General features: G+C 43.3%; 1 protein-coding gene across 1 annotated transcript in view; it reads left to right on the top strand.

The window, feature by feature from the left end:
• TENM4 (teneurin transmembrane protein 4) overlaps positions 1-20,205 on the top strand; it is a 766,570-nt gene that overhangs the window by 559,768 nt on the left and 186,597 nt on the right. Inside the window, exons 10-11 of the mRNA XM_045020846.1 lie at positions 3,195-3,412; positions 4,803-5,013. Of these exons, the coding sequence (XP_044876781.1) occupies positions 3,195-3,412; positions 4,803-5,013 (429 nt within the window). The remainder of the gene's footprint in view (positions 1-3,194; positions 3,413-4,802; positions 5,014-20,205) is intronic.

The following is a 20,205-nucleotide window of genomic DNA, read 5'->3' on the forward strand; positions in this document are numbered from 1 at the left end:
TGCAAGGTAATGTGTTGAAAGAGCAAAGTAATTGGGAGCACAATTAGGAATTCAGATCTGAAATTAATTTTGCTTCAAGTTAGACAAAGTTTCTGATTAGAAATTGTACTGAAATTGTATTCTTATTTGAATTTCTTTCTGGATATCCAGTTCTCAGGGCCTGATCCTTTTCTGTTTGGAGCCATTCAGGGCCGGCTCCAGCTTTTTCGCCGCCCCAAGCGACAAAGCAAAAAAAAAAAAAAGATAAAGCCGCAATCGGCGGCACTTAGGCGGCAGCTCCACCGCACCGCTTCATTCTTCGGCGGCAATTCGGCAGCGGGTCCTTTGCTCTGAGAGGGACTGAGGGGCCCGCTGCCGAATTGCTGCCAAAGACCCGGATGTGCCACCCCTTTCCATTGGCCGCCCCAGGCACCTGCTTTCTTAGCTGTGCCTGGAGCCATTGACAACTCCTGTTGATGTCAAGGGGTGACATTTACTCCTGTGCAGAAAACCTTGCTCTGAACTTTTGCACTGGGGTAAATCTCACCCAATGGGGACATGAAGCAGCTGCTTTGATGAGCTCCAGAAAAAAAGTACCTTTTCGTATATATGTGTGTATATATAACTGACAGTCAAGAAAAGACATGTACCTTAAATCTTCACAATTATTTCTGAGGAATGGCCATTTTTGCCTCAAACACAGAACCATTTTTTTTTCATTTGAGCAAGCACCGCTCACTGTACTACAAGGAATCCATCTTCATTAATGACCAGTCAGAAAGCACACCATGTGCTTTGACTTTCCATTTTAATTTCCATGTGTGTATCAAACACATCAGTACTAATCCCAGAAATGTATCTTTGATGTGGACCAGAACAAATGAAGTCTTTGCATCTTTTTATAGCTTCTTGCAGCTCTCTTTGCATCCCATGGCAATAGAATAGGAAGTTTTGAAAGAGAGCCTTACACTCACAAGCTGTCTGTCTTAAGACTGACATTATCCTGAAAAATGACTTTTAGGATTCACGCAAATTCTAATAATCCAATTTACAAAATAAAACTCATGGAATTAAACTAATTTGATCTCAGTTATATTATTCTATGATATTGGCAGTGTTACAAATGGTTTAATTATAATTTCCTATTCCCCCAAGATGCCTCTGTTTATTTTTGTTAATATTAATCTTGATTTTTAAACACGGATAAATAAGGAGTCTAGACTTTTCCTTATTCCTTCGAATGCAAAGGACAAGACTAAATTAAGCTTTGACGATAATAGCAGATCCATGTTTCTGTGAATGTGGTTTTATTCCTTTGTTGGTGTTTTCAAAATCAGACTTTTATTAATGAACTTTATGTAACACAGTGTTTCTGAAAAAAATAATGATAATGAGGCATATGTGTTCCATAAGATTCCAATCCAATAAAGCCTTAAGTGCATGCTTAATTTTAAGCAAGTGTAGTTTCATTGGGACTGAAAGTTAAGCATGTGCGTAATAGCTTTCCTGGTTCAAAAAAATTAAATGCAAACTCGTCTCCATAATAAAGATAGAAACAGCATTGGGTATTTTTTAATGTTAACATGAACTTTAACTGTTTTATCTATTTTTAATTAAGATGACATTTTAACAGTTTGAACCTGATGTTTCTGCTGCAGAGTTTACATTAGGATGTAACATTTAAATGGATTTTTATTATTTAAAACAGCAAAATATTTTATTTAATGACTGCAGAATTTCCCTATCAACCACTAGTTCAGCATTAAATGTGCATTGTGAGGGTATTTGAGTCGAATTTGTAATGGGTAGGAGGACATTGTAGTGTCTTATTCCCCAAATGCAGAGTATATTAAAAAAAAAAAAAGTTCCCACAAACGTGATTTTGTTACAAATGACTTTATATTCCTGAAAGATTCTTTCTCATTTTGTTAGAATTATTTGATCTGTGACACATACAGTAATGGGTTTTAATAGCAAAGAGATGAAATAGTAGGTTGATTTGAATATCTAAGGGTAATAAAGACAACCTGTGATGGTCCACATGGTATTCTCCTGGCCCCTAATTGTTCCTATAAAAGCTGAAATCTGGGAGGTGATGCTAACATATACTTTTCAAATACAAGTGTGTTTAATTATAATATAAAGGCAGACTCCTAAGCGATGACATTTTTCATCTTCATCTCTTTTCCTGTTTTGCTGTAATTTCAGGCGAGGCAGCATGAGCCAGGGATTAAAGCAAAGGCCTGGGAGTCAGCAGTCCTGGGCCTTTATTTCCTCTCTGACCCTAATTAACTGTGCTTCTTTTGGGTCCCCATTTTCCAAAGTGCCCATAATTCTGAGAGCTTAAGTGTGTGGCTGCCCAACTTGAGATGCCCAGGGCCTGATATCCAGAGGTGCCGAGCACCTTGTTGACTTCATTTGGAAGTGTAGGTGCTTGGCCCCTCTAGCTATCAGCCCAGAGTGTTTCAAGGTGAGCACCCAAACTCAGTAGACTGTTTCAGAAACTGATGCTTTAATCTTTGTGTCTCAGTTTTTCCCATCTGTAAAACAGGGATAATAATCAGAACCCACTCCACAGAGTTGTTTTGAAATCTAAGAAAAACACCTTTGAGTCCTTAAATGGGAGACACTATAGAAGTGCAGCATATTATGTCCCCTATCTTTGCTGTGTGTCCCTCCTTCATTTAGGCATTTTGTAATGGGGATGCCATCCCAAGTGTTCCCACAGTTGAAAACCATTCATTTAGCAGTGAATTTTACCTTTAGTTTCCCCCTGCATAATTCACCGTCACTTAAACAGATGTTCTTGACATACTCATCCAACTCCACGGTGCATGGGAAACTTACAATCACTACATTTTTTGATAATATAATAATTACTTTCTCCATAAATAACATAAATTGTTGATGTGATGTAATGTAAGATGATTTATTTTTTAACATTAAAATGTAATTTAACAATCTCTGTTGTTATGATTTAAGCAGAGGGCCATTTGGGAATCCATATTGCTCTTCCAAGATACATGTTTTCAATAGAAAGATGGAGCATAGCCAGGAATAATCCTATCCATTTTTCTTTCATAATCATAATTGATGCATAATGTATTCTGAAGAAGTCAGCACATTGGTAGATCAATGTCAGAGATACCAGTTTGATCAGATTACTTACAGGATGCTAGGCTAATCCAAGGGTTTTTTTTGTTTCTATGTCTCAGCAGGAAAGCCCAGTAGTTTCTTTCCAGAGGACACTTTTATAGACTCTGGAGAAATTGATGTTGGACGCCGAGCCACTCAGAAGATTCCTCCTGGTATCTTTTGGAGATCTCAGGTGTTCATTGACCATCCAGTGCATCTGAAATTCAATGTGTCTTTAGGAAAGGCTGCTCTGGTTGGGATTTATGGCAGGAAAGGCCTTCCTCCTTCACATACCCAGGTAACAGGAGCACATTTCAATGAACCAACACTTACCTTAGAATTGATTTGCTTGTAGCTTGTACCTTGAAAAGGTGGATGGCCCCACTTTTTATTTCAGTTACCTATCTCAAGAATTCTGTGGGTTCATGGAAGATATTGAGATTCAAATATTCAAAAATAGGTGCCAACATGACAACTGCAAAATATGCATTCACCAACATGAAGCACCAATTCAGATCCTGAATAAGGATGATTTCCCGGGTTGGAGCTATAGACAGATAATGTTATACACCAAATATACAATTTTATTTGCACAAGTGCTGATTGCATGTGTCCCAAAGTACTTGTATACACCCAAATCAGGCATGGTGTATTTATAGGCATGAAGCGCACTTTCATTATTAGCGCCTATTATCAGGTGCTTCTGATTTGCCCATGAAACTTACTTTTTATGCTGAAATTTCTTATCCTAAAAGTGATTTTGGGAGGTATAGTTTGAAGATTATTTTCTCTGAGTCGTAAAAAAATGGTGGGTCTTTTTATTTTAGTTGTTAATACAAGTTATAGATAACCTACATTGTTTGGATTTGACAAACTTGGAAAACTTGTTTTGCTTAAGAACATGGCTAAGAAATGAGGAGTGAAATCTTGGCCCCACTGAAGTCAATGGAAAATCTTCCATTGACTTCAGTAGGGCCAGGATTTTACCCAACATCTATATAAAGAATGAAGCAAGGAAAAAAATGCAAAAAACTAACTTTATGGTTAAAGTTCTATACTCACAAAAGTCAGGCGATTAAAAATTATTGTTACCGTATTAGATGCATATAGACTTCATTGCCTGTATATGTTAAGAAATTAAAGCTAATATCATATAAAGTATTTTTTAAAAATTGCATTTATACAGTATGGGCTAAGTTGAAAACAATGGCTGATTCAACAACATCAGAATTTAGCTTTACATGTGTAAGAGGTGGTCTTGTAATTGAGGTGGGAATCTCAATTTTTTTCTTTTACATTTTTGATTGGTTTTAAGGTTATATGAATTAAAAAAACATGTGTCTGTAGTGTGTTGGAGGCATTAGGAGAGCTCCCACAGGTATGTGAGAGAAACAAGAGGAGAGGAATGGGTGGAGAGAGGAGACCAGAGAGAAGCAGATCAACAGATAGATAAGGAGATCTTGCAAACTACTGGGAACAGACACAATTCCAGTCATCTCCTTGTAGGTTGAATCAGAACATGTCATGACTTACCAGAGGAAATATCATGTATGATGTTCCATAAGTGTGGGTGTCTTATGTTTAATGCAAAGTTCTTCTGCCCATCCTGAGATAGATCTGAACCAGGAAGCGTGATCATTTTCTGGAATCATGAAGTATACAATGAACATCTTTCCTTTGTGTTTCAGTTTGACTTTGTTGAGCTCCTTGATGGGAGGCGGCTACTTACCCAGGAGGTGAGGAGTCTGGAAGGACCTCAGCGGCAACCTAGAGGCTTTGTGCCAATGTCCAGCCACGAGACAGGGTTTATCCAGTATTTGGATACAGGAATATGGCATCTGGCCTTCTACAATGATGGGAAAGAGTCCGAGGTGGTTTCTTTTCTTACTACTACCATCGGTAAGGATTTACCATATTATTTTACCTAATCTATGTACCTTAGGGCTAGTTTCTCATACCCTTACTCACACTGAAGGCAGGTCTACACTACAGCCAGGATCAACGCTCTGAGATTGATCCACCTGCGGTCGATTTAGCGGGTCTAGTAAAGACCCGCCAAATCGACAGCAGATTGCTCTCCAGTCGACCCCTGTTCTCTACCTCCGATGAGAAGCTAATGTGTAGACCCTGCGGTAACTCGACCTAAGGCATGTCAACCCCAGCTATGTTGTTCACGTAGCTGAAGTTGCGTAGCGTAGGTTGACTTACCGCGGTAGTGTAGACATAGCCTCAGTAGCATCTTAGTCCTGGCCCATCTCATTGATTTTAATGAGACTACTCACAGACTAAAGTACTATTCAGCATAAGTGAGGATATTTGGGCAATGATTGTTCCCTTGGGAACAAAACTGCACACAACATTCATGGTAAATACTGTAAGGATTAACATATCTATGATGGCATGGATGGGGCATAACTGTATTAAAGCCCTATTTAAAAATTATGTTCTAGACAAGCTGCCTGCCGCTGCAGATGAGACCAGAGTTATTGATTACAGAGGTGGCCCCTCCTCCCTGATCCTTCTATATGGAAATTTTGATTCTGGTTCTGTTGGGCCTATTTTTTTTTTCTAGAGTGGAATTGGGTAGCTGTTCAACAACATATAGCAGCATCAAGCAGCAGTTTGGGACAGGAAGTGAGGAATACCATATCTGATTGAAACTGCTGGCGTCACATAATTACTCAAATTGGAGTTGGGGTAGGACACCAAAATTAATACCCCAACTCTTGCAAAAAGCACTATAGGAGGGAAAGTCCATTGTATGAACCTGTTTTATGCCTCATCTAAAAGAAAGGCTGACATTTTCAAATGGATGGGAATTGGGTATCCAAATCTCACCCAGGCTCTTCATCAGTAAAGCAATCAGTTAGCACCAGGCACTGAGTAACCACCACTTCTTCTCACTGCACCCTGGGATTCTTCTTCCAGCATATAAATATCACACTGTATGACCTGTCCCAGGTCTATATCCCTCTGTTTACAATCAATCCTTTACCAGAACCTATTTCTGACTCCGTCATGTTTAATTTTATATTTGACCGACCTACTGAGCAGGTTTATATCCCCATATCCATTTTGTTGTAATTCAAAGACTCCTCCATAAAACCAGCACTTAGCTTTCTTTTACCCACAATGATTGTTTAATGGACCTTTTTTCTTTCCTGCATAAAGCAGGCTCATTCCAGTGTTGCCATTAATTCCTCTTCCCAAAGAGGCATTGGCATTGAGTCTCAGCTGTCTGCAGTAGCTACCTGAGAGCTATGGGTTGCAATTTGTCTTGGCAGGTTAATTAAAAGTTTAGGTCTTATTAAAGCAAAATCATTAAGGCTCCAATATATAGTTTTACTTCTCAAGTTTATTTAGTACACCGCTACTGTAATATTGTGTTACAATGAAAACTGAGAACATAAACAGGCCTTCAGTGTCAGAATTCAATGTATTCAAGGCTGTTCACAATTAAGCAACACCAGAAATAATTGCTCTTTAACTTACTAAATGGAAGATTTACTCTGCAATGTGGTTTTATTAGTTTGCTTAGTTTACTTTAGCAAATTATTGTAATTGAAACAAATTTTACCTTTATCTGACACCTCTCATCCAAAAGGATCCCCAAGTGCTTTTCATATAGTGGGTTCCATTTAAAAAAGTTTCTTCTGTTCTGAAGGATTCTACCAGTCTGAGAGAGATTCCCCTGCAGATGCCATATGCCACTCAGCCAGTAATAGCTCTCACAATGGAAGAGAATTCTAAAGCATAATCACTGTACCTTTCAAACTGATTGCAAAGTACGAGCTGGATTCAGGCTCTTCTCCCTGCATCAATACACTCACGCAGTATAAGGGCAAGATACTGTGCTAATACACCTGTCAGCACTGGGCTGAAGGACTGGGTAAGGCTCCTTTAAGTGCTCTGCAGCTTCAGGGTGGCCTGGTGCTCTGTGGTTAAGCTCACCTGAGCATGCACTGTGGTTAGCCACATAACATGTGGCGCAGGCGGGACCGGCTCTAGCAAAAAAACCAAAAAAACCAAAGGCGATCAACGGCACTTCGGCGGCAGCTCAGTTGCGCCGCTCCATTCTTCCGCAGCAGTTCGGCAGCAGCTCAAAGAGGAAGAGAGGGACTGAGTGACCCACCGCTGAGCCACCCCAAGCACCTGCTTCCTTAGCTGGTGCCTGGAACCGGCCCTGGGCGCAGGCTGTGATCTTGTTTTAGACCACCGGTAAGGTGCCACCCACTACATTCCCCCATCCACCTTGAATTATTCTGCCCATTGCTGGCAGGAAGGCTCAAGGCTTTGCACTTCCAGCTCTGCCCTGCTTCCCCCATCCATCATGGCTAGCTTGTCTACATGGGTGCACTAGTCTGCACCAGAAGGGTGTAAATTCTAGGGCGCACTAGTGCGTTCTGCAGTAACCGACCTGTGTGGACCCTGCTGGAATGCGCTGAAAGTTCCGTAGTGCAGGTTACATAGTATTGTTTGAAATGGGACTAAATTAACGCACACTTTCAGTATGTGCCAGCAGGGTCCATATGGGCCAGTGAGTGTGTGACACACTTGTGCACACTAGAATTTACACCCCCTGGTGCAGACCAATGCACATGTAGACCAGCCCTAATAAGATGGTGCAGGCAGGATTTTGCACTGTCTGAGGAATCATTTCACCCACCAGTTGCCATATAATAATGCAAAGCCACAGTACATAGAAAGGACACAAATGACCTGCTTTGACACAGGATATGAAAACTACTGTGTCAAATGAGTTTAGAGTCTAAATTTTAGATAAGCACGATGTGACTGCCTGACAGGAATTTGACCAGGACACCACAGCTAAGCTAACACCTTACAAAAAGAGAACTTTAGTGGCCAGAAGCGGTCAGCGCCTTGCTTATACGGTCGTTTTCAACAGCAGCCTTTTAAAATATCTGCTGGAGGTTTCCTGTGAAATCATTAAATAGGACACTATGTATAGGAGAATCTCAAATCCTTTTCAGTGTGTTCATGAGCTCTGACAAGACACGGTTGCTACCCTTTAAGTCCATAAATACTGTAGCATCTTGTGTTGCAATTTCTGTTGATACCATAGTAAAGAGGATGCAGCAACCTGACATTCCAGGTTTATGAACCTGGGTGTAAAAGTCCAGTGCCATATAAATATATCAAGTCCTATGTGATGAGCAGGTTACATTTATGTGCAGGGAGGGGAGGTTTGTGTTTGGGTGGTGTTGAACTCTGATGGCTGTCGTTTTATTTTATTTTTGTGGGAGTGGCACATGGAAAAATCTCTGTTTGCTAACTGCAGAAATCCAAAGACATAATAAATACAGGGAAGAAGCATTTCAAATTTATAAGCATTATCAAGGAAGAGGCACGATCTAGCAGTCTGAGCACAGGACTGGGAGCCATGACTCTCTATTTTAATCCAAGTGCTGACACTGACTCCCTTCAGGCTTGTGTATGTTGTTTAATCTCTCTCTGCTTCTGTTTCCTGCTCTGTAAAATGGAGATAATACTATCTGTCTGGCCCACAGAGGTGCTGTGAGAATGAATTGATTGAAGATGAAAAGTGCTATATACCTACTAATTCACAATAATGGGTAACAGTTAATAACAACCGCAGAAGGCCAAATCCTGCAGCCTTTTCTTGGAAAAAACTCCCCTAACATCAGTGGGAGTCCTGTTTGAGTGTGTTACATGTTCCAGGAACAAACATTTTGGACAGATTCCACTAAGTTTACCTTCTGCTTTCTAACTGACCAAACCTTCAGTAAAATCAGTCAGCATAGGTCAGTTTCTCTATATTGCAACACTGACTGTAATTATTGTATACTACCTGTCTGGACTGATCATACTCTCCATTATTCATGTGAAAACAGGAGCAAAATGCAAGCAATCTGCATTCCCAGCTCGATGGTACATTTAATTTAGTAAAGCACAAGGCTGTGCCTAGTTAGAGTTTTGGAATCCTGCAAAGCTAGAAGGAAATCCACTCACTCAGTAGTATTGTCATTTGCTTTGATAGCACTTTCATCTTAGCCCGTTTCCTATAAGGAGGTAGATTTGCCTACCATAGAAACATCACAGCCAAAAGGATTGGACTTTGTCAACATCTTTTCCTGTATATGCACCCTGGCATCACATGTAAACCGTGGGAGAATGCGGCATTATAATTCCAATCAAAACTCATGCTGATGCTAAATAATGGTAATTCAGGGGGAGGGGAGAAAAGATTATTGTGGCATAGTTTTCAGCTTTTAATAACCTTTTTTCATTTCGTTCCCCTAAATTACAGCACAAAACATCATAAAGGAATGGAGAATCAGTGTCTCTCAATAATGAATTAACCTTCTTGTAAATGACATTGGCAGCACGTTCTGAAATTTTTAATAGAAACACTTCTCTGAAAAGCGCCTTGTGGATTCACCTCTGCCTGACAGCAGTGATTTAGTCAGAGCAATCTGCTATAATGGAATAAAATAGGAGGCTAAGGGAGAACTGGAGTCAGCACATCTGAGACAGAGATGTTGGCCAAAAATCTGTTCAGTGGAGGCAAGAAACATCTGAGAGCCTGAAAGCAGCATCTATGAAGTCAGAGAGGGAGCCTGTCAGCAGCTGTTCCTGCTGAGCGATAGCAGGCTGGGCTATGTAGGGCCATGTTAAAATCAAAAGGAGGAAAGCATTCAGCTCTGCGCTAGAGAGGGAGAGAGAGCGAAAGCATGTGGGAGGAAAGGTTGTCTGTTTACCGGTGCAGCTTCATACCCTAGCAAGCAAGAGGAAGTGCATGTAGAAAGCCCATTATGGGATGTGAGGTTTTAGCTAGCTTTTAGCTTCGGCAAGAGGCATGATTTAAGATTAAGAAAAGTACTGTCATTCCTCCTGCCCCTCCGCTGCCCATAAAGAAAACTGCTGGTGAGTGCTTTTCTCCATCAAAGTACAAAGAGACCTAGAGGTTGTATTTATAGAGCCCAGTAAGTGTGCACAGCACTTTACAGTACATATCAAAAGGCAGGCTCCTTCCTGCAGGAGCCTAAAATATAACCAAGCCCAGTACATTCCCTGGGACAAGAGTTCAAATGCAAGAAGATGTAGAGACATTGTCAGCCAGGAGATTGACATAGGAATACTTCACAATAGACTAGAAGAGAGAGAGGGTGCATGATTTGTCCTGGGTGCAAGAGGTGGCGCAAGAAATGATATGAAGCGTTCTGACTTGACCCTGTCTGAAAATTTCTCTGCACAGATTTCAGTATTTAGGTTGCTCCCAAGAAAGTCTAGTGGGAGTTTCTGTAACTCACACTTGCTTTCAGTACAGTCAGTGCCTATGTTCCACCGACTTAGCCACTTACAGAAACTTGGAATCTGTTAGAGGTTCTCTCACCCTCTCTGTTGGTGTCTGAGAGAGTCTAAATGTACATGCTGAGGAGCCAAAAGAAGGTACAAGCTAAAATAGGATGGCATCTGCTTTAACTCACCCCTTCTTCCTGTTCCTCAAATTCTGAGTTACACTAACTTAGACTTCGTTACACATCGAGAGAGCGGGTGTAAGTAGGTCTAAGGAAGCCTCGGTAGCTGAGGATCTAGCTTACACCATCTGGTCCATTCTTTCTGAGTTTGGCCCCAAGGCTCTCCTCCAGCAAAGCACTTCAATGCATGCTTAAAGTTAAGAGCCCTTGAGTCTAAGGACATTGCTCGGATGGGCCCAGCTATTCAGAAAAGCTATTTCCCTTTTGTTTGCATGGTCAAAAATAAGGGTCACTTTTCCTGAATCACAGCAAGACTTCTGAGCATTTCTACCTCATGGGGCCATTCTCTGGGCATGTAGCTAAGAATTCTTCACTTCCTAAGCTCAGAGACATTTCCGTCTGCTCCACTTGTACAGAAAAAAAATTGATATTAAAGAAAAATGACGGGTGAGGAAAGTCACAACTTTACTTGTGCTAAACTATTAGTGGTACTTCGCGTGGTCTGCAAATAGGTTTTGCCTTTAGCTCTGTGATTCCCCTTGCATGCCCTTGCTGACAGCTACTCCATTGGATGGCCTTTTTTGATTAGCCGCAAGCCTTCAGTGCCTTCTTCCTGGTACTTAGGATTCCTCCTGTTCGGTTCAAATACCTCCCACACAGGTTCCTCAGAGTTTTAAAGCCCTGTCAGATTATAGTTAGGAGTTCTGTCCACTTAAAAGCCCCCAAAAAACCCTCTATTTGTTCTCTTGCTGCCCTGTGATCAATCCCCTTCTGTGAAATCACAGAATCTGCATCCTGGGTTACCCCTCAACACCTTTGTTACTTCCACCCACGTGGCATCCTGTTACTCTTTGCACAAACCCAGAGTCATCCATTTGTTTAGGATCTTTTCATGTGAATTCAGTGCTAATGAAAGATTGACAGCCGTGCACACTGAAATCTTACATTTATCCTGTTACTAACAGGTTCAGAATAGGCAGCAGTATTGCAAGTGTCTCTGCTACTCCACCACTATGTCTTTAAACTAAAGCAATTACCAGAAACATTTTCAGAAATGTCTTAAGTCCCATTTTCAAAAGTGACTTAGGCACTTAAGCCTAAATCTAATTGAAAGTCAGTGGCACTTAGGCTTCTAGGTGCCTAAGTCTCTTTTGAAAATAGGATTTAGGGCATGTCCTCACTAGAAACGTATGTCAGCCTACGTTAGGTCGACTTACTTACTGCAGTGGTACCTGTCCACACTACCCTTCTTCTGTTGGTGGTGTGCTTCTTCACCAGGAGCACTTCCACAAACCAAAGAGGGGCAGTGTGGGGGCTGAGACCCTGGGCTGTCAGCTCCATATACAGCTCCCTGCCTGGAGCCTGGCTGCCCCCCAGGCTCTCAGCTCCTCACCACCGGGAGCCCAGCTGCCCCCTGGGCTCCCAGCTCCCTGATGCAGGTAGGCTCCTGGCAGTGAGCCCCATACCCAGAGTCTGAGCAGCTCCCGGGAGCCTTGGTGCAGCCTCTGGGCTCCCCGCAGGGAGCAGAGAGCCTCCGGGAAGTACCAGGGTTCATGGAGAGCCACCATGCTGTACCAGGGCTCCCCAGGGGGAGCCGGGAGCCTCCAGGCAGCAGCCTGGCAGGGAGTGGAGAGCCCGGGGGCAGCCAGGCTCTAGCTGGAGCCCTCCACCTGCCCCGGTGACAGCCCAGCTTTCTTGCCAATTTAGTCATCAGTGCTGGAGCTGTGAAATGGAGGAAAGAATGACATGTAAGTAACACAGTTCTACACAGACACTGCGTCACCCTAACTACACCGACATAAGCCACATGCCTCTCATGGAGGTGGATTTATGTCGGCATAGTAGGGCACTTACATCGGCGGGAACAAGGCGGTAGTGTGAACACTGACATAAATAGGTTGACATAAGCTGCCGTATGTTGACCTTACTGTGTAGTATAGACCAAGCCTTAGTTTCATGAGTTACTTAGGACTTTGAAATTGCAGCCTAGGCTGGAGCTCAGGCTCTGAAGCCTAAGGATGGGGAGTCAGCTTCAGAACTCAAGCTCCGGCCTGACTCGCAACTTCAAAGCACTGCCTGCAGAGCTATTTTTAGAGTGCTAGCATGAGCCTTGCTAACCCCTGTCTGTCAGCCTGGCCTGGGAGGCTAATTGCCGCCAGCTGTGTAGATGTACCCTGAGGCACTTTTGAAATTTACTCCACGGCTAGAACTGAGAAGGCAACTTGCTCTTGGCACCTATTCAGTCCTTGCTGTCTTTGAAACCTCACAACTGGTGCCAACTACAGTGGTGGTTTCTGTGAGGTAAATAATGGTTTGTGAAGAATTGAACTGACAACCGTCATTTACACAGGCCACTGAGTAGCCCCTGATGGTACCCGCTTTTGGTCATTTCTAAACCAGGTTGAGTAAAAGCTCTGGAACTAGAAGCTTTCTGTCCCATCACCAACCCTCCTAACCTGTTAGCCCCTCAAGAAGCTTGTTTCTTTGTGAATATTGTTATCCATCTAGGTATTATTACTGTGTTTTAAACTGGAATGGATGAATTTCAAAAGGTTCACAATTCAGGTCTCAGAGCAGCTGCTTATCCAAGAATCACCCAGATCTCTTATCTCTGCAAAATTCAGCTTGAAGTCTTGCAAGAAAAGACTTTCCCACAGCATTCTAGCACTTCCAGTTACCCCTGATGGGTCAAAAGCACCTGGGGGAAGGGGTGGAATTAAAATGTAGATCCTTTAAAAAAAAACCCACACCTTTGGTTTGGGTCTAGAAATGGCGTTTTGTTGGGGAGGGAAATGTGGCGAGTTGCTTGTATTTTTCACACTGGCTTGCGTTTCCTTAGTTGAAATCCACAGTGAGGTTCTTGTATCTTACCCTCAGTAAAGAAGTGACCATGTGTCTATCCAGGTAATTATATGGCCTTCCTCACTGTAGCATCTGAGTACGTCCTGTGACTGCACCAAAGCCACCATTACTCCCTAAATCCCCTCACTTGTGCCCCAGTCCTGCAGGCCTTCCAAAAACTTCCTGTCTGTCAGGGGGGGTTAAGCACTGGAATAAATTGCCCCGGGAGGTTGTGGAATCTCCACCATTGGGGATTTTTAAGAGCAGATTGGACAAACACCTGTCCGGGATGGTCTAGATAATACCTAGTCCTGTCTTGAGTGCAGGGGACTGGACTAAATAGCCTCTCGGGGTTCCTTCCAGTTCTATGATTGCTGAGCATTCTGATTTCCCACTGAAGTGAGCTGGGATGCTCAGCATCTCCGAATATCAAAGCCCATCTCTCTAGTTGCCCCAGTGTTGCCTGTGATTTCCTGCAGACTTAATACTTCTCCAGGTTTTTAAGTCCTTTTCAGTTTCAGTCAGTGGCCAATTCCCATCCTGCCATTTGGCTAGTGTCACTGCCAGACAAACAACGCGGAAAGCAGATCCCACACTGTTTCATTATTATTTCTGCCAGAGTTGTCACAGGACATGTGCTGCATTGTAGCTGTACCGTGCAAATTGAAGTAGGCTGGCTGTGCTCTTGTCTAACACCTGTTCCGACGGTGCGCCATTCTGTCTGCTAAATGGGGCTTTCTTAAACAGCTGGGGCCCAAGGTGCTTCCAAAAACCTGAAATCAGACCAGTCAGTCCAAATCTAGGTCTTCCATAGGGTGACCTTTTTTTCCTCTTTGCAAGTGTCCAAAAGAATTCTTGCATAACAACCCTCCTTCCCAACTCTGATGGTGTGCATAATGGTTATTTGCAGGACCTTTGAGTCAGAAACTTACGGCACCGCCAATAAAGGGGAAATCTGTGACACATCTCAAAGATAATTAAGTAGTAAGAAACTATAAAGGTCAGACACGTGGCAGTAACAATTTTCACAGCCTCTGTTTCTGCATACGGTGTGTCTCTTCCTTGATTCTCTGAGTGGAAAGGCTACGTTTCAAAGTAACTTTTGGGATTGTCCCACTCCGTGTAAAGCTAGATTAGCAGGAAACCACAGATGGAATAATTAATTCAGCATCCGCTCTCAGGGCAATTTTTCTGGCATGAATTTCACTTCAGAATAGTCCTTGTAATTTCAGAAGACACTGCAGGAATGAAAAATAAATGTTGGTTAATGCACAAGGAATGTTCTCTCTATTTTTGATTAGTAGTTTGCAAGAGGAAAAAAAAAGAGGTTGTTTTTTTTTAACGAGCTCTGCCTACATCTGTACTGACATGGGCTGGTATCCTTGAACTCCCTCAGTCACTCACTGCTTGCCAATGTGCTGTTTGCAGCAGATGAATTCTCTTGATCTTATAGAGTTTGTACTAAAGGTTTATTGATTGGGGTAATTACCTCGGCTTTAGGGTCAAGAAAAGGTTTATTTAATTCTAAAGTTACTTTTTTTATTTTGTTATGTTTCTTAGAACAGTGGAATTCTGCTTTAATGACAAGGCTTCTAGTGTTATCTGAAGCCTTCTGGAGAAATTTGCAAATCAAGGGAACTCCAGGACATATGGTTTTAGTTTTTGCACTTTTGTGTATAGCTCTGTCTGTATGTCCCGGGCTGCAGGCTAATGTAAGCACAGTTTGTTTTATTCCTGTGTCATATTACAGTGCTGCTTGACTTTTAATTCCATTTATGCTCTAGCAGTAAAGAGCAAAAATACGGGTTCTGAGAGTTGCTTGTATATTTTGGCAAACAGAAGGAAAGCCCTCTGTGTGTTGGAACAACGGGCTTCTTATTGCTTAATTTTCAAATGTCTGTGCTTAAAGGGTACCCATAAAATATGTGCTTGGATGCACGAGCAGGTAATTGAGCACATCCGTCGGGTAGAAGCCAACAGAGGGTCAACTTCTCCCAACAGTTACCAGAGATTTCTCTTGCTCTTTGTAGAGAGGGAAATGGTCACCACCCTGCTCCCTGCCCCTCTCATTCCCCTCACTATGTGGTAACCATTGCCCCATGGTGATGTTTTAACAGTGACCACTTTTCTGCATGCACAAATGCATACATAGTGAACTCGTGACTCCTTTCTTTAATCCTTACAGCACTCTCTGCAAGGTAGATACAGTAAGTGGTGCTGAACCCATTTTATAGATGGGTAAACTGAGGCACGAGGTTAAATGATTTGCCCCAGTTCACACAGCAAGCCACCTGGAGAGCCAGAAACAGAACTAGGAATTCAGACCCCCACCCTTCATCATCACGCTCTAAAAATGTAACCCATTAAATGTTTGCCATTCTGGGTACTGCATCCATAATTTATTAGCCCAAGTCTGTGTAAAGTGAAAATAAATGTATTTTAATGTACCTAAAATGATAGCACTGCTTTATTTAATGACATTTATTTAACTGAATCAGTCCACAGTTGAGGGCGTCAGTGAGTGTGTGTGTGTGTGTGTGTAGGGGTGTTTTTCCCTAGAATATGTACACACATTCACAATATCATTTCAAATGAGACTCAAAGCCAGCTTTAGCCTTGCCCCAAGCTACAAGCACAGAAAATGTAGCATACTGGACTTCCCATTTGCTAGTTTAAACCTTAAGGCTGAATAATTGTTGTTTCCTATATCAGTTTGCAACAATTTATATGAGTGAGAAGGGACAAAAAAAATTTCAGTAGATTTATGCTTGCAATCCCTTAGGCAAATCAGGGATATGAGAATGTCATTTATTGGACCATAATTCAGATTCTGAAATACGCCATTTGCAAAAAGAAAGGAAGGAAAAGAAACATTCCCGAGGTCTGGTCTAGAGCAGCGGTTCTCAAACTTTAGCAACCCGAGGACCCCCATTTTGATTTAAAATTTTTCACAGACCTCCAAGCCCCTTGCTCAGCCCCAGGCCCTGCCCCCACTCCACCCTTTCCCCCAAGGCCTCACCCACACCCCACCTCTTCTCGCCCCGGCTCCGCCCCTGCCCCTCTTCTTCCCCTCCTCTTTCTGCTCCCTCCCTCCAGCGTGCCCTATCCCCGCTCCACCTCTCCCTTCCAGAGCCTCCTGCATGCCATTGAACAGCTGTTCCCCAGCTGTTCCCCAGCATGCAGGAGGCACTGGGAGAGAGGGGGAGGAGTTGATCAACAGGGCTGGCGGCCCCAGACATGATTCCGCCCCATCCCCTGAGCGCGCCTGTCCCCGCTCCTCCCCCTCCCTCCCAGTGCCTCCTGCACGCTGGGGATCAGTTGATCATCAGGACTCGCAGATCCCCTGGAGTGTCTGTGGGCCCCAGTTTGGTCTAGAGTACCATTGTCTTACATGCTAGTTGCAGAGGTGAATGTGGTACCCTCATTATACATAGGAACTGCGCTTTAAAGATTCCCTCTCACCTAAGTAATGCGGGAACTGTATTCAAGTGAGTAGGCTTTATTACACCCCAGGAACTCCATTTGCTGAACGTTCCTCCCAGCTAGCTTATGACATGTGTGATAAACGAGTAGGTAAGAGCGTCTGAGATAGATCAGAGATTTTGAAATGGTCCCATGCAATTCCTTAAGAACTGTAATTTGCTGTCCCTTCTGTGTCTTTCTTCAGTGTTCATGTGTCTCTTAAGGTATCAGAGTAGAAATTGTGTTTGTTGTACATCACTAAACAGCAGAGGCACATAGGGAGAGATTTTCCAAAAGCCTGCAATGCTGCTCCAACTCTGGTCCAGGTCAAGTCGATGGGAGTTTGACCATTGACTTCAATTAGAGCAGAATTACCAGTGACTTCAATGGGAGCAGAGTTAGGCCAATGCTCAGTGCTTTTGAAATCCCACCCATTGTGCTTCCAAGCAAACAGTGGCCTTCATCTATCAAGCATTCCTCACTGGCAGCATTTCTCTTAAAAAGGAGAGTGAGAGGTGAGGGATGAACAAGAGAGATAAGCATTCTCCCAAACCAAACTTTCCCCTCTTTCCAAAACCAGACTCAGATCAAACCTTCTTTAAGCTTCTGAAATGATTAGGCTTCCCCCATCCCACTTCCAGATTCCAGCTGGGAATAGAACCAGAAGTTCTAAAAATATGTCACGAAAGGCTGTTTGTGCAGCTTTTCCAGCTTGGTTTGGAAATAGATGTGCTGAAATACTGTGAAGAAGGTTGCTCTTGCACTAAGCTGGTATGCTGATGAGGGCTCTGTAAGTAGCTAGAAAGTATTTCAAGCCAGGACTAGAAGCAGAAGTGCTGAAATCTCACATGATGTGCTGGGGCCTTCGGTGGACTCACACGGTCCAGGTAGTTTGGATAAGCAGTCCAAGCTTTTGGACGTTTATCCAAACTGATTCCAGACTCCAAACTTTATGTACTTCACCATTCTGAGTTTGAAACAATCCAGACAGCAGAGTCACTGCTGCATTGAGCAGGAATGTGCTGTCAATAGGCTGATGGAAGTATGGAGTACCTGGCATTAAAAATTTGTTTCATTGGTTCCAGCAGAGGAGGAGTGCGGGGAGATCAAAATGAAATTGGATGGTGTGATTATGGTACTTCACATTGACTTTCTGGGGAAGCTATTTAAAGGAATGTCTTCCCAATGCCCTTTTCCTAATGTAGCTTCCTGATACCTGCATGTGGAGGTTAGACCTCCAGTGGGATTTGAGAGTAAAAAAGGGGTTACGTACATGGATCTTTAATTAAATCAAATCAGACCTCCCAACCTTCAGAAAAAAATCAAAATCTGGCAAACCATCAAATGGCATTAGCAGTATCAGCATCAGACTAGGCGTCCTGCAGAAGAGGAAACTGAGAAAGATCACTCAGAAATAATGACTGGGTTTCCATGATGCTGTCAAGACATTCACATTCCCAGCTGCCAGGTGTGGATGATTTGAACTAGAAAAGTAAAAGGATTCTAAAATACAGCTGAAGCAGAAGAATTGAAATGTCTGCAGGTGCAGAGAGGAAGGAACCAATCCTTTCAGACTTCAAATTGGGAAGGAAAAGGAGGAGCAAGAGAATATTGGATCCAGCATGTCTGCATTTGCTTTAGTTGTGGGGTCTTTTATTTACCAACAATATCAAGTTTGAAATTTCCAGGTGTCTGAAACCTGTTTTATCTCCTCTCTCCTCCATTATCCTGTGTTGGCATCATTATCAGAATTACTGTAGCAGCTGACAGTCTTTTTGATTTATAATTCCACCAGAGTGAATTTCATTGAATAGCATTGTTTCCTTAGAAAGCAAATGAACCCCCAAGAGCTCCCGATGTGCTGGACAGATGAAATTATGGGTTGTGTTCACTGAGGGTCAGAATCTTCTTCAGCTTTAACTGTCTTTTACTTCCCAAGGGCTGTTATAGTACTGGTTAAACAGGGAAAGCGGTGATGAGGCTTACTGTGGCAGAGAGCAATTATTGCAGTGAGAATATTGGTGTGAATATTCCCCTGGGCCAGAGCAAGGACAGAGAGAAGGTGGCTTGCTGGGGCTGCCTGGGACCCAGGCAGCAACACAGGGTTGCTGAAACATAAAAATGACCACACAAACACACCGAGCACAGCGCTGTGCCAGGGCCTCTGGTGGGAGAGGAGGGCTGCGGAGACCCTCTATGTCAGTGTTACTCCACTGGAGAGAGTTGTGGGGGGGAGGGGTCTTATGCCTTGGCATCATTGGCATAAAAGGGCAATGATGAACTGGGCCCACGGATCTGACTCCCTTCTGCAGTCATTCACACTGGTGCAAAGCAGGGGTAAGACGCAACCAGAGCAGAATTGGACATGTTTGCTGCTCCCTTTACTCAGGTTTAAATGACTAGAGAGGGGGCAGGGCTTGTGGAGAGTCAGTCGTAATGGCTTCCTGCCTGGGCATAACTGAGTTTATTTGCTTAACGTGGAAAAATCCATCTGCGGTAACCCTTGGGATCACGTACAGCTGGCTGGTTGGTTGGTTGGTTTGTTTAATGAAAGCATTCATGTTTGTAGCAAGATTGTTCAACAGGAATACGATAGACAGGCCAAGCTTCAAAATCACATTAACATGGGAAAGGGGATTTAAAACATGAGCCGAGATGGGTTTTCCTGCAAGTTCCGTGCTGTGGTTTGGTTTTCTGTAAATGCTCTCTCCGCCCCCGGTTGGTTGGTTTTTGTTTGGCAGTCTTCTTAAGCCTCCAGGGCCACCGCTTCAGGGGTCAGCCAGCACAAGCAAGGGTGAAGCGAACACCTTTTTCTTTGACGGTGAGCAGGTTGACATGGTAATTCACTCAGCCTGCTGGAAACCTTAGAGGCAAGCACAAGTCTTTGAGCCCACTTCTTCTGGAGAGGCAGTGTGGACAACTAGTTAGAGCATAGGACATGGAATCAGGATTCCTAGTCTTGTACTGGCTTGCTGTGTGTCCATAGACTAGTCATTTAACCTCCCTGGAAACGTCTACACTGCAGCCGGGAGTGAGCCGCTCGACGCAGGTAGACACATTCACGCTTTCCGGGCTCAAGCTAGCACACTAAAAATAGCGGTCCGGGCGTTATGGCACTGGCAGGGGCTTGGGCTAGACACCCAAGCTCAGACCCATCCTGGACTCTTCAGAGAAAGGTATAAAACAATCCAGTGGCTGGAAGTTGAGCTAAGATAAGTTCAGACTGGCAAGAAGTTGTACATTTTCAACAGTGCGGGTGATTGACCATTGGGACATCTTACCTAGTGTTGTGGTGGATTCTCCATGGCCAACAGCCTGGGTTCAAGCT

This window comes from Mauremys mutica, chromosome 1, assembly GCF_020497125.1.
Source record: "Mauremys mutica isolate MM-2020 ecotype Southern chromosome 1, ASM2049712v1, whole genome shotgun sequence".
Lineage (NCBI taxonomy): Eukaryota > Metazoa > Chordata > Testudines > Geoemydidae > Mauremys > Mauremys mutica.